Raw genomic sequence first — 14,089 nt, 5'->3', positions numbered from 1 at the left:
TGTCTCCACAAACAGAGAGAGGGAGGAAGGGAGACAGAGGGAGGGAGAGAGAGCAAGAGGAAACAGATTCTCAAGACCTGGACAAGCCGTGGGAAAAGAGGGGTCTTGTAGAGGAAAAGCAGAAATGTCTCAGGACATTCCTTTGTGATTACACAGTGCTGGACAAATCCAGACATTCTTGCAGTTTTTTGTGTGTCTTAAGGCCTCGAGTTAAAGTCAATTTCATGAGCAGAGTGTCAACATAAACACCACTGTATTCCTATAGATGGCCTTAAACATTGTTATGGTAATGTTTCTGAGTGATTTTCCCCAAGCAATCTGATTTTGATGAGCACAGTCCAGCTGAAACCCGAGAGAAAAAAATCCAGCAGCTGGAATAAATGAACAACAGCTCAGAGAGACAGGTACGTATCCATCTCATATCCACAGCACATAAATAAGAGAATTTGAGTGAGAGGACGGCACTGTGTGCAAATCTCAGGTTACATGTCCATATTCTTGGCTGAGAGAGTAAACACCCCCCCCAGTGGAAAAAAAAGCATGTTCCTCCCTTGTCACAGCTAGCATGAATGAGAAACAACTCCAAGGAATGCTCCATTATCATCCCATCAGCAGCACTGGGGGAGGAGAGCTTGTAGTCCCTCTTCACGTAGCAGTGTGCAGAATCATGTGTCTGAAGGGGGGGGGGGGGGGGGGGGTAGAGGCATTGGCCTACAGACCCACAAGTGGGTTGAGCAGCCTCCTCCCCAACTCACCAGACCTTGCACTTCCTCATTTGTCTAGGTCATGTGTCCTTTTTGTCAGCAATTAATCTGCAGCACCGCCCTCCTATATTTATCCCTTTCTCTCTCTGTTTCTCCTTCACCTCTTGTTCCGTTAGCCTTGGGTAGATTTACACTTGGTTTGATCACTGTTCACTGTTGTATGAATGCGACTAATAATGGATCGCTAGGCCTGTTAAATGCTACAGTTTACCAAGCATGATGAGTATCTTGTTGACCTTCACATTATTATGCATCTGCTGTGTAACAGTGCTCCCTCTCCGCTCCAAACTGACCTTCTTGGACCCACACACACTTAACATGAATTCAGTGTGTTACAGTTTTAGATGGTAAATTAATTTCAGTCAGTAGAAACGAACATAATAATGCCTAGATCTGCGACATGAAAACAAAATGAATTTTTAAAAAAAGTGTGTTCAGACTTATCTGTGATCAATGCTTCCTGAGGTCTACTAAATTAGATGTTGAGTTAAAGAATGCAAATCAAATGAATGCTCCTAATCCTGGATTTACTGTGATGATGGGATCTACGGTGCCTTTCAAAAACAATTATTCAAATCAATCTAATTAAACCTGTTGAAATTGGCTTTAATTGCCTCCCTGACTAAACAAACACCACCAAGTTCTGGCATGCAAATAATAGTGAATCTCTACTGCGTCCTCCAAGGATGTTGGGAGAAAAGTGTGAACTACAGTGCCTCTTAGTGGCTATTAGCTTCCTCTCTCCTTTCATAATGACGTCACCCCTGGACAATACTGTGTATACACCGCGTGTGTGTGCGTCTGTGTGTGTATGTGTGTGTTTGTGTGTGTGCTACCTTTGTTGCAGATGACCCAGATTCTGATAATTGTCAAGTAAACTGAGATCATCATCTACAGCAACAGTATTAACAAGTGCAGCAAATGAAAAAATGATCAACAGCAGCATCAGCATACACTATATTACAATTTAACAGGTGCATGCTGATGAACCATAACATTTTGTAAACACAATGTCTATATGTAAAGAAAAAGAAAATAAATGCTCCTTTTTGGAATTAATGGCCTTTTGAGGACTGAGTCTTTGTTACATCTTTACTGACAGATATTGTAAAAGAAACAAAATGACAATAGTAAAGTTTGCAGCTGCAACCTCAAGTCAGAAGTGTCATGCCAGGCTGCAGTGGTCTGTTTACATGCAGTCAACCCTATGACTGTCACCTTCATGCACAATCAATTATCAAATTAAATAAAACATTTAATTGAATTATTAAACTACAGAACTTGTAATGATGATTGACCTATGCATTTACTTATTTACAATGACCATTATATTTCAACTGCAATATGTTAGATTAATGGTATGATTTGCTGTCTAAACTGTTAAAGGGTAGCTTTACCCAAAATTCCAAAAATAATGTTTTTGAACTTTTGGTTTTACTTGCGCAGGATTTGAGATAGCCATTTCTGAGATTTCTGCATCCATCCCAATAATGGATGTAATTTCATTTGTGCTGGTAAAAGCATCAAAAGAGTCAAATTTTTTAAAAAGCAACAAATTTTTCCAGAAACAAAGTTACTTCACAAATAATCCACAGACAAGTGTGAACATTTGTCATTAAAAAAAAGAAAGCTTGTGGCAAAGAAATAGTCCCTACAAAGACAGTTCGCAGTGTTTTCCGTGGATGATGTTATCACTCCTCTCTAAATCCTTTGTCTTTAGGAGGAGTTGGGAAATTATGAGATGTGTCTTGTCATGTATTTGGCATTTGTTCAGTGCTGCTGGAAAGCATCTAAGTAGCTGTAAGAAAGGTCTTCACTTATTAATTTTGACTTTTATTTACAATTTTTTCCTTGGGGCAGTTTTCTGAAAATGTCAGAATGCTATGATGCACATGAGATGCATCACATGCCCCAGTTTAGTCAAAATCCAGTGACTTGTTTGAGTGAGGTATTTTACATAAAAAATAATTGAACCCTGAATCTAATAAAAAGTGACATTAAAATCCAAGCAAATACATTCAATTTAAAACTGCTACAATTCTGATGTTTTAAGGAATTTATTCAACATTTTAATGGCAGATAACACAATTTCCCTCTTCCCATATCATGACGGCTAATATACTCCTTCATCACATGAATTGTATAATTTGCTACACCCTCTCTATTCTCATTCTATCTACTAAATTCAAAGTCATATATTACACATGTCCTGGACTTCATTATTTTTCCTCATGTCTTGGCTGCCCCTCACATTTGGAAGTTGACTAGTGTCTGGTTTATCAATCGGCCATAATCATCATAATTAGATGTCAAACAATGATGGAAAGAAGATCTCATTGCTGTATCACACTGTAAAACACTTAATTACAAGTAAATGTCAATTATGACTTTACTTAAGAAAATGTAGAAGTATTATCAGCAACATGTATGGAAATATCAGAAGTGAAAAGTGCTAATTATTCATGACTGCAAAATTACCCATTTACAGGATGTTATGATATTTTCACATTGAATTTTTCTTACTGTTGCAGATATTTAAACTGCATTTTAATATTGATTGATATTTTGTGTTTGATGTTGATGTGTATTGATCTTTGTATATTTAGGATATTATACTTAATCTGTGGAGTAACTTTAACCAATTATAAAATAAATGCAGAGGAATAAAAAGCAGTACTTCCCTTTGAAATGTTGCCAAGTAGGAATATAAAGTAGCATTAAATGTAAAATACGATGTAAAATGAAAGGAAATGAAATGTCTGGGGGGGGGGGGGGGGGGGGGGGGGCGACGACACTGCATCCTTATATAGTACACAAGGTCAGATAGTTACAGACAGTCAACTACACAATGACTTTAAATCCCAAATGGCATATTTTATTTCCACCTGGATTCCCTGGCTGATGTTTTGGGCTGCTTCAGGTGCAGCCTTTGCTAGTATCTCAAACTCTGACAAAATCTAATGACGCTACAAACCATGGCACATACAGCACTTTCAACATGAAATACACATCTCTAATGCTGTTAATAATGCTGGCTTGTTGTGACTTTTTACATACCTCAGTTCACAGATGTTGCAAATCACTGAAGTTTCATACCTGGACTCAACTCTTCAGTGAAAAGAAGAACAAGGAGTCCTGCAACAGATGGTATGGCCCCAACAGAGCCTTGATCTCGACATCATGGAGTCTGTCTGGGATTACATGAAGAGAGGGAAGACACATAGGCAGCATAAACACAGAGAAGATATACGTTTTTTTCATTTTACTGCATTGTGTGACGTTAATTGATAAATAAAAAAAATCCATGGCATTATTTTTGAAAGATCCTTGCCTTTTGCACCTACACTGTATATGTGACATTATTTTAGGGAGGTAGCAGACTTCCATTGATCATTTGTGAAGATAGTTATAGTCACGTTATTCCAGATCTTAATTGTATTGAAGGGGCCACGATCTGTGGGCTTGTACTGGCATAACTCATATACAGTGGTGATGGAATTACTCTCCTTAAAATAAAATATGATTGGATCTCTTGTTTGAGCCACATGGAGACGCTGTTTGACTTTGACTGGAATTTTTTGTGGTGACAGAGATAAAGTCGGAGTGATTTTTTCATAAATGTGTCTATTATTCTCGGGCTCAAAATTTACTCAAAAAAAGAAAAACAAAAAAAAAAAAAAAACGTGGATGAACCATGTGCCTAAGGATAATTAAGCACCTGAAATCAATCTTCTTGTAAACCACTCCCACTGGGTCATTGCAAATCAGCTGATCCTCTGTGTCAACAGCAGTCACCACAGCCGCCATAGTTCCTGTTGTGCTAAAGCAAGAAAGACTCTAATCAAAGGTGAGGATACGTGCTGACAATGCATTAATATGTTATGGATTTAGTCTCGTTAATTTGTCACTTTTTGCTGAAACTGTCTCAAACGGAAATCAGACATCGTTTTTCTTAGCGCTGCTGATTAACGTGAATTTTCAGGACTTTTTAACGTCAGCGTGCAGATGATAAGCTAACCAGCTAGTTAGCTTACAGCTAACTGAGTTGCCAGCTCTGCCCAGTCGTCGGGAAACAACAGCCGAACTATTCCGTTAGCGCATCTGAACAGCCAGTGGCCAAGGAGGTGGTCAACATTCAATGACAGTTAACTTTGCAAATCGTAAACACGCAAAACGGCCTTTTTTTTTATTTGTTAGCTAACGTTAGCAGGTCACGTTATTCTGTGGCTGTTGGACATGAAATGTAAGACGCTGCCCAGTATCCTCGGCAAAACAACGGTTATGTTAGTTTTCGAGCAGGAAACGTTCGCGGAAATAACGTTAGGTTAAGGTTAGCACTCATTATTACAATCAAAGTTATCTAACGCTCGATAATCAGCAAGTCAATAAGCTGACTAACATTTTACCTTGTTTGCAATTTGGTTGCGAGAAGATGAATTGCAAATTATCAATATTTAACAGAAGACGAACAAAATAATGGCTCACGTCGAAAACACAAGACAAAGTTATTTTTTTAAACAAGTGACTTCTCATTTCAGGCTAAACTGCCTCTGCTGAGACTAAAAAAAAATTGAATTAAGGTTCTGACTTACCTATATGGTTACTAATGGGTGGTGATGCTTGGCCATTTGCCCAGGTTAGTGTACGACGCACGAGTTAACTTCCGCCAGTGAGGGGAAACTTAAATGACAAATGTAAAAAAAAAAAAAAAAAAAAACGGTACTATTGTTAAAATGTGTTAGACATCTCATTATCTGATCTGATCTGATTGATTTTAATACTTGTGAAAGCCAAATTAATTAATTAATTACTTAAAAAAAAAAAAAAAAGAATCACAGATTTCACTGCCTTTTCCCCATCTACACCATATCAGACCAGATGTATTTATCCAAGGTCACCACACCTTCAAATTGTTGCATAGACACACATACTAGTAGTGAACCACAGCAACACGTCTGTAACCACGATATGCAAAATATTTAGTGCATATCTTGTATTTTCATTGTCCTCTAAAGACTTTTGTTCCATGAAATTGTATGTTCGTTGTTAATTAATAAACCCGTTGTGTTTCCCTGAACTTCTTGTGTTCTGTTGTGGGTGCTTAAAAGGTTTGAGTGCTGTGTTAGAGTTAAAAAGGTTTTTGTTATCTGGCCTTATTTACTGCTGTTCATTTCAGTCTGACAGGCTGCTGGCTTGCTGAGCTATCTTTGACCACAGGTGCTGTAGCTAATGTCCATGGATCCATATCACTACCAGGGAGTAACTCAAACTGTATCACCTTATGTCAGAAACTCTCAACTCTCCTTTTCAGGTCCTCTGGTATGTTTGACTTTCAGCTGATACATCAACTAGCACTTGAGGTTACTTAAAATCTGAGAATGTGTGTTAGATTTAGTAATGTAGCTTAATAATAAATTATCTTTGTATCTTATAACTGGTAAAAAAGCATCTAGCTTGCTTAAATGCTCAGCACACAGTGCTGCTGTTTGCTCTTTGGTAGTGTCATGTTCATGTGACAGAGTTCATGGTCCCAAAGATAGGCACTGTGACTTTGATACCAAGACCAGGAAGCAGCATGGAGCAGGTTTTAGTGTTTACAGACACTGTCACGTGTGCTCCAACAACAAATCAGAAGTGCTAGCGCACCAGAGCACCAAGCCTTGTTATTTAACAGAATGAGAGGTTGCAGGCCCTTTTTAAAAGTCTGTGCTGCTAGACCTGCCCTGGCTTGTCACTAGATGTGAAATAACGGCTGCATTTAGAAGCAAGTAAACTTCCTGATATCACGCCTCTGCAATATGTTACATTAGGCTGCAATCTCAGATAATGTTACATTTTGTTCTGCAGTTATATCTTTGGGTTTCATCTCACAAGGTTCAAGGAAATCCATGATGGACTCCAGGTCTCGGAGACTTCCCTTTTGTCTGTCCGGCTCAAGGTCGTCCTACACATCCAGTCCAACAGTCTCCTCCTCATCTCTGGGCTCCAGTAGGTTATACAGCCGAGAGACGGTGCTGAATAATGACCGCTTCCCAAGGGCATCATCAGCTTACAAAACAGACCTGGAGCAACAGGTAGGCTGATGGCACAGCCTGCAGGCTTGTTGCACAGAAATGCCTAAAGACTAGGATTGATACATAGCATTGCCATTTTATACAAAGTGTGAAACCCTTGTTATGAATTTACCTACAGCATATATAATTCAAATTGACCGCAAATGCTTCTAGTTTCACCTTATGTTCACTTTAGTTTTTTTGATATGTGTTAAATTTTTAGCTGTCATTATAGATAAACAGCTTCATCTTATTCAGCCCAAATATACAAAGGCCTTTTACAGTGATGATGTTGGGGAATATTTTTAGTTACTTTAAGTTGGATTAAACGGTCAGGAACAGGAACTATGTTATCCTACTGTTTCTGTGTATCTATTCCACTTGGGACTTTAGTCATGTGCCTTTCTACTGTATTCCTGAGAGGGCATTCAAGTAAGCTTTTTTTCCTGACAGGTTCCCTTAGGACCATGGTACAGTAGCTAACTATGTGTATCAGTGGTGCAACAGCAGACACTTTGAAGGTCTTTTTTTAGGGCAGCCTAGATTCCTTGGCACACGATGTGTGTATTTCAGTCCTGCTGCTCGTCAAGGCCTGACTCAAAAGATACTGTTACTGTTTGCCTGGGATCTGCATGGTTGTTCCTGGTCTTTCCAGAAGAGTCCAAGCTAGGTGCAAAGACCAAACAATCCACTCACCTTCCATGGTTTTATTTATTGTGGATATATATTAATCTATCCAATTAAAATAGTGAGATGAGAGAAATCACACCAACCTTTTAAAACCTATTGTTTATATCTATATTGACATCAACTCTACCAATTATTTATTTGATCAATCAATTAATCATAATCAATCATGTCTACAAAATGACAGTAAATGAATGTCTGTTATAATTTCCCAAGGTTGCATCTTGTTTTGTCTGCAACCACCAAAGACAGCGTGAAACTGTTGGCAGGAACATGTATCACATCACCCACGTGCTTGTGCCTGTGTTAGCTGAGGATGAGATTCACACAAAGTGGGGAATCACTTATCAAAACATTGCTCCATAGCGCCACTAGTGCCTGTGTGATTCTCCCATCACTAAAAGATGAGAAAAATAACTTGAACAGTATTTCTTTTTTTTTTGTAATATGCATTTGGTCAGACAAGTACTAACTAATGCTACATGTTTTACCTTCTCTCCTTTTCAAGAATTCTCGCCTCCTGAGCTCATCCAGAGACTACAGCAGCTCTGACAGTCGCTCCACCAGCTGGAAGTTACCCACTTCTCTGACGTCCTCCAGCAGATCTTATGATCGCCCGTGGGTTGAATCCTCTCTGAGCAGCAGGAGCAAACTGGTACTGAAGCTGTGCTCTGTCATTTGTTTGTAGCAGGCAAAATACAGTCTGATCAAATAAAACAGAAAACAATATATGATAGAGGTTAGAGGAATATCAGTGCCATTAAAACATTTTTATATATTTGTTTTTTTTATGTCTGCCTTCTTTTTCGCAGACTGATTCTGAGGGGAGGTTGGGGATGCGCTCAGGTTTGTTGAACGCCAGTGATGATGGTGATTCTAAAAGGGCCAAACTGTCATACAGCAACAGAGGACTGTACTCAAGGACGCCCAGCACCTCAGTTACAGGATCCACCTATTCCAGCAGTGGGCTCAGCAGTGGCAGAGGTACGTAATACCAGATGTGTGGAGGTCACAAGGAAAACTGGTGCTGTGGTTGTACTAATATTATTTAGTATTTTTTATGTTAGCAAGCTAATGTTAGCTTTATCCGTTGGTTCAGTTAGATACACAGCAGTTACACCTGGCAATTAACTAGGGTGTAAACATTAAACAACAGCTAATCTCTGTAAGAACTAGTTTGTGTGGTGCAACCGGCTTGAATTTAGTGATACATAAATCTCTGCTCAGTAAGTACATGTTACAGCTAGGCTAAGCTAAGTAGAACTTACAAACATTTCTAGATACTAAATGTGCTATAACTTGGGAATGGGTAGTAGTGAAAGCTAAAGCACATGGGCTAGTTGGTATTCATATTAAGTTTGATGAAAATAAGTTCAATTCTGATATTAATCAGATGAATATTTTTATTACCGGTAATCTGATTTGGAAAATGAACCCAGCAAATGTCAAAATAGTTTTTCTGATCTTAATTTTTATTTTATTTTTTAACAGGTATAAGTGAAAAACAAAATGACACGTTTGATTCATCATGGAGCTCATGCCGTTTTCTCTCACGGTCATCGTCCTCCTCCTCAAAGCCGTTGTTCTCCAGGAGAGAGCAGGAGACAAAGAACGAGCCCGGTCTTTCAAGTTTGGGAAATGGAAGAATCAGGACGCCTGGAGTGGCTTCCTCCTTATGTATGAATATTTTGTGATGTAGACACACATGTTGTAGTAGTAGTAGTAGTAGTAGTAGTAGTAGTAGTAGTACGCAACCTGTCTAAATGCATTGTTACAGTCTCTTCTCTCCCCTCATTTCAGATCAGACAGACAGGGTGACCTCCACATATGCACAGGGAGCTCGGCCTAAAGAGTCTGCTTACTCATCCTCCTCTTCCTCCTCCGCTGCCAGAGAAAGCTCCCTAAATCGCCACCTCTCATCCTCCACCTCTCACCGGTCTTCTCCTCTGGTGCGCGACTTCAGCAGCAGAACCACAACCCGTTACGGCTCCTCCACCCTCCACTCATCTCAGGAACAAACAGGAAACCCTGAATCTCCCTCAGATATCTCCTCCTCTTACTCCTCTTACACCCCCTGGTACCCCACTCCCCAGGCCAGACCACAGGCGACACTCCCTCCAAGGCCGGCCCCCGAAGGCGGTGAGCCAGAGGGCCGTAGCTCCACGCGAAGGCTTTTGTCCCGTCTATTTTCGCGGCGCTCCAGCCAAGACTCTTCTAGTGGCTCTTCCAGTGTTCGCTCGCTTGATGATGACAGTCCGTCAACTGGTGGAGAGTCTGTGGACAGTGATGAGGGAGCCAGGATGTCTAGTCTGGACCCTGACGCTGGAGGGTCAGAGACGACCTTGGGTAGCCTCAGGAATCGTAGAGCAGACCTCGCCCCTATCCAGGAAAACAACAGTGATGGTTATCGTAGCGGCCTGGCTAGGTCCAGAATGGCATCATGGAGAGAGCCTGGTGTTGGTAGTAGTAACAACACCAGCAGCAGTGGAGCAGGTGGCAGCTCCTCCTGGCTTTCCTCCTCTCTCCGAGGCCGCTGCCCTCCACTACTCGCTCGCCTCAGAAGACATGCGAGGGACAATGAGAGTGCACACTCAGCCGCAGGCTTAGAAGAAGGCTTCAGCCATCCACAGCATGTACTGAGAAGGTGGGACAACCTTGAGCATAAAGCATCACAGGAGGATGATGAGGATGAGGATGAGGACGAGGAGGATGAGGACGAGGATGAAGATGAGGATGAGGAGAATGAAGAAGAGGAAGGAGCAGTTGGTTTAGAGGCCTTTGGAGCAGGTCATCCCTGCAGACTGGAGAATGAAACATTACCTGAACTTGAAGATGCCTCAGTTGAATTTTCGCCACGCAACAGAATGGCACTATATGAAAACATTTCAGTTACTAGGGGTCCATTGAGTGGTGTTGAGAGCCAGCTGGACAGCCAGAGGGAAAAGCCCATCTCCGGTAGGGATCAAGAAAAGCTGCGCAAGATCAAGGAGAGGTAATGGATTTTTATCTACCACACAATTTGCATTTATTACCTCTTGACCTTTTTAGAAAACTAGTAAATATTTAGTAATATATAAGGAATTTAGGAAATGTGTTTAATTGCTTTTGCAGTACAGGAGTTATGACAGGACAGTATGAATATCAGTTTATTTTGTATTTTCTTGTATAGTGATACGTAGTCTGTGTGATGTATTTAAGCTAGCTTAGCCTTGCTCAGTTAGAGGCGCCTTCCAAAACCTAAAACAGTCTCATTTACATGTTGTATCTTGTGTATTCAACATTTAATAGAAAACAATAGATTCTGGGCCTGTTCCAGGCCAGTTAACTATATGACACTAACTGCTCATTTAGAAATACACCTGGGACATTATACAGTTTGTGTTTTCAAGAGACATAGTCAAAATAGCTTTTGCAATTTTGCTCACTTTGGATTCTAACAAATATCATTTTTTATCAGGGTGCACCTTTTTTAAATACAAATGCACATATTGTAGAATGATCTGAGCCGACGATAAAATAATGAATAACTGTCTCTTTATAATCCATGGCGGTATAATTTGTCCAATATTATTTTACATTACATAAATTCTCTAGCAGTGCCTCTTGGGTTTGACTGAAAATCAGTAATTAAGACAAAACACATCCTGGACTGATAGTATATTAGTACTGAATGCACAAAGATGAAACTGATATTAATATTGTGTTTTCTTTCACTGAGGCAGGAAGCTCTGTATTTTCTATAATTTCCTCAATGTAGTTTTTTGTATTTCTTTTTTAAAGATTTTTATATGCAGTTATTAGGTTATAATAGCCACATTCTTAAATTTAAGGTGTTTTTATATATATATATATATATATATATTTAATAATTTTTAAAAATTAAATTACATTCTTTAAATATTTAAATAACCCATTAAGGCAATACATAATATAATGAAATATTTTTTACAAAAAGTATCGAAAAGTATCAAAGTATCGAAATACATATTGGTATCGGTATCGAAACAGAAATTTGGTATCGTGACAACCCTATAACCTAATAACTGCATATAAAAATCTTAAAAAAAGAAATATATATATATATATATATATATGAAACATGAGGGGGAAAAAAGGTACTTAAGCAACAGTAGAACTAAATATCTTCTTATCTTGCTGCAGACTGCTTCTGGAGGATTCTGACGAGGAAGAAGGCGACCTGTGCCGTATCTGCCAGATGCGGGAGGAATCAGCATCAAACCCCTTGATTCAGCCTTGCCGCTGTACAGGCAGCCTCCAATACGTCCACCAGGAATGCATCAAGAGGTGGCTTCGCTCCAAAATCGGCTCAGGTAAATACAGACCTCTGATATGGCTGCGGCGCCCAACAGCACTATATTTTGTCAACAAAGTCAATGACTTTTTCCTTTTCCTTAACGTTTTTTTTTTTTTTTTCTCAGGTACAAACCTTGAGGCCATCACAACATGTGAACTCTGCAAGGAGAAACTGCGCTTAAACATAGACAACTTTGACATTAGGGAGCTGTACAAGACACATGTGCAAGTGAGTCATTTCACTTTCCTTGGTCTGAGAGTAGAAATGAACCGAGCTCAGAATATACATAATTAAAACAAAAAATGAATGAACTCACATTTCCTTAGGCTGATTCATTTTACATATGGGGATTTTCATAAAGAACACAACTAACTGAACTATAAAGTGTGGTATACTCGAGAGGAATTGTATGATGTGTAATTTTGATGGATTAAAACCATGTTAGTTGCATATATACAGATGGATGAAAATTAAAGGAAAAGTCAGAGTAAGTGAGTGAAACACTGAGAGGTTTGAGTATGAAAATGATGTGAGTCGTATGCTATGGTGTTTCGCTGTCACCAGATCTCAACCCAAATGAACATCTACAGGACATTTTGAATCAGAAAACCAAATGAGGAAAAGTCTTTTTAAAAGAAGCTGTTCACCCCTCCAGTGGAGTTACAAAGACCTTACCAAGGCAATTTATGTTTGAGTTTCTTGAACTGGGCAGTGTGCTAAGAGGGCTTTTTCTCTGCTCTGCAGTCAGAATATGATGAGTTCATCAGCAGCGGTCTCTATCTGGTGGTGCTGCTGCATTTCTGCGAGCAGAGGTTCTCTGATGTCCTGGGAGCCGTCGATGCAGCTGGGGTGAGAACACACAACAGAACACACACATAAATGCATACATACACAACCACACTTCTAGATCTGCCCGTAGTGCTAATTCAGCACCATGGCAGATCATAATAAATTAGTGTTTCTCAAATTACATCGCAGCATACAGGGGTTCCTGCTTTTTCTAGTCAGTATATATTCATGTTTCCACATAGCACCACAGATGTTCAAGTCAATACTAATTTACGCTTTTTTACACTTTAAAAATGTTGACGTATTGAATTGTAGTAGACATCTTGAAAAGAGATAACGCTTCCCTCTCTCACCCAGTTATTCAACCTGGTGAGAATCCTTCATGAACACATGGACAATCTTGAAAGTATGTTGCCCGGCCCTTTTCTCCTATGGTGTTGTATTTGTTGAAAGGCAGTCCTGATTTGCTACCAGCGAGCTTTCATCTGTAATTGCCATGTTTAAAGCTACCAGCCTTTCAGTGCATTACAGTGTTCTGTAGATTGTGTATTTTCATTGTTATATTTATTACTTGGCTACAGAATTTGACTTGGTGTCTCTGGATTGCAGGCCCCCATGGAGAAAGTGATGAGGAGGTGCGAGACAACAGACCGTCGATTGAGTTTTCTGACCTGGATGACGATCTTGAAGAGGAGTACTAATTATGTGAATGTGGTGGAATGAGGGTCAAAAAAGTGGGTCAGATTACCTGCAGTTGCAGGGCTACACCATACCATATGGTAGCTCACCCCGTTTTCACATATGCTTTGACATCGTCACGGTCATCTGAAATGCAAGTGAGAAATGCCAAGTGCACAGAACATGTCTTGCCTTTGTTGCAGGTGGCTTTTGCAAATATGCAAACTTGAATTGAACTAGTGAGTAAAACATTCTGTCTGACACCACTGTATTTCTGTTTCTATGAGTGCACTTTATTCACTTATAATTAAATAAAAATGCAAGTCTTTTTAACTGTTATACCACAAGTGCTTTAATGTTGAAGTAAGGAAGGAATAGAATAGAAGGAACACAGAGATGAGTGTGGATTTGTACTTACGTTCTGATGGTAAGACGGATGCTTTTGGGAGAGAACAGAAAGAGTGGCGATTATTTACTTTTGTTGTCTGTTTTCCCCTGACTTTTCACACCGAATTAAAAAGGAAAAAAAAAAAAAATAGGACTTACCCATCAACAAATTTTCTTCATCTATGTTTCAGTGTTTGAAATGCTTTATGTATGTACAAATCTAGTTTCATGCTCTTAATTTTGGGAATAAAGATTGAATGCAGACTGCTTTTTCTTTCAAGTCTTATTTACTATTATATTGATTTTTACTATTATCTGTTGATGTTGCAGGCACAACAGAGTTCATACAGAGGTGCTTCTTGTTGGAATAACATTAGATTTGACTTGTCTGTGCTTCATTCTCTGTATTAGAAGTG

General features: G+C 39.4%; 1 protein-coding gene across 3 annotated transcripts; it reads left to right on the top strand.

Moving 5' to 3' along the window:
- The first annotated feature begins 4,515 nt into the window (after window positions 1-4,515).
- Window positions 4,516-13,937, top strand: marchf7 (membrane-associated ring finger (C3HC4) 7). 3 transcript variants are annotated; one of them, XM_056384485.1, is made up of 11 exons: window positions 4,516-4,611; window positions 6,639-6,838; window positions 8,013-8,159; window positions 8,317-8,488; window positions 8,996-9,181; window positions 9,305-10,496; window positions 11,666-11,835; window positions 11,944-12,047; window positions 12,564-12,668; window positions 12,966-13,014; window positions 13,218-13,937. In XM_056384485.1, the coding sequence occupies exons 2-11, from the start codon at window positions 6,653-6,655 to the stop codon at window positions 13,307-13,309; spliced, it is 2,403 nt and encodes an 800-aa protein (XP_056240460.1). In that variant the 5' UTR covers window positions 4,516-4,611; window positions 6,639-6,652; the 3' UTR covers window positions 13,310-13,937. The 3 variants fall into 3 exon arrangements, with proteins under 3 accessions (XP_056240460.1, XP_056240469.1, XP_056240479.1); XM_056384494.1 differs by lacking the exon at window positions 4,516-4,611 and adding an exon at window positions 4,630-6,083; XM_056384504.1 differs by lacking the exon at window positions 4,516-4,611 and adding an exon at window positions 6,145-6,528.
- Window positions 13,938-14,089: the final 152 nt, after the last annotated feature.

This window comes from Seriola aureovittata, chromosome 1, assembly GCF_021018895.1.
Source record: "Seriola aureovittata isolate HTS-2021-v1 ecotype China chromosome 1, ASM2101889v1, whole genome shotgun sequence".
NCBI lineage: Eukaryota > Metazoa > Chordata > Actinopteri > Carangiformes > Carangidae > Seriola > Seriola aureovittata.
This window is presented reverse-complemented; position numbering and strand designations above follow the sequence as displayed.

Excerpts from the sequence above, each read along its gene's own strand:
- marchf7 (XM_056384485.1), top strand. The coding sequence starts at position 6,653 with ATGATGGACTCCAGGTCTCGGAGACTTCCCTTTTGTCTGTCCGGCTCA. Across the intron at positions 8,160-8,316 it reads TGAGCAGCAGGAGCAAACTG|ACTGATTCTGAGGGGAGGTT; the intron begins GTACTGAAGCTG and ends TCTTTTTCGCAG. Across the intron at positions 8,489-8,995 it reads TGGGCTCAGCAGTGGCAGAG|GTATAAGTGAAAAACAAAAT; the intron begins GTACGTAATACC and ends ATTTTTTAACAG.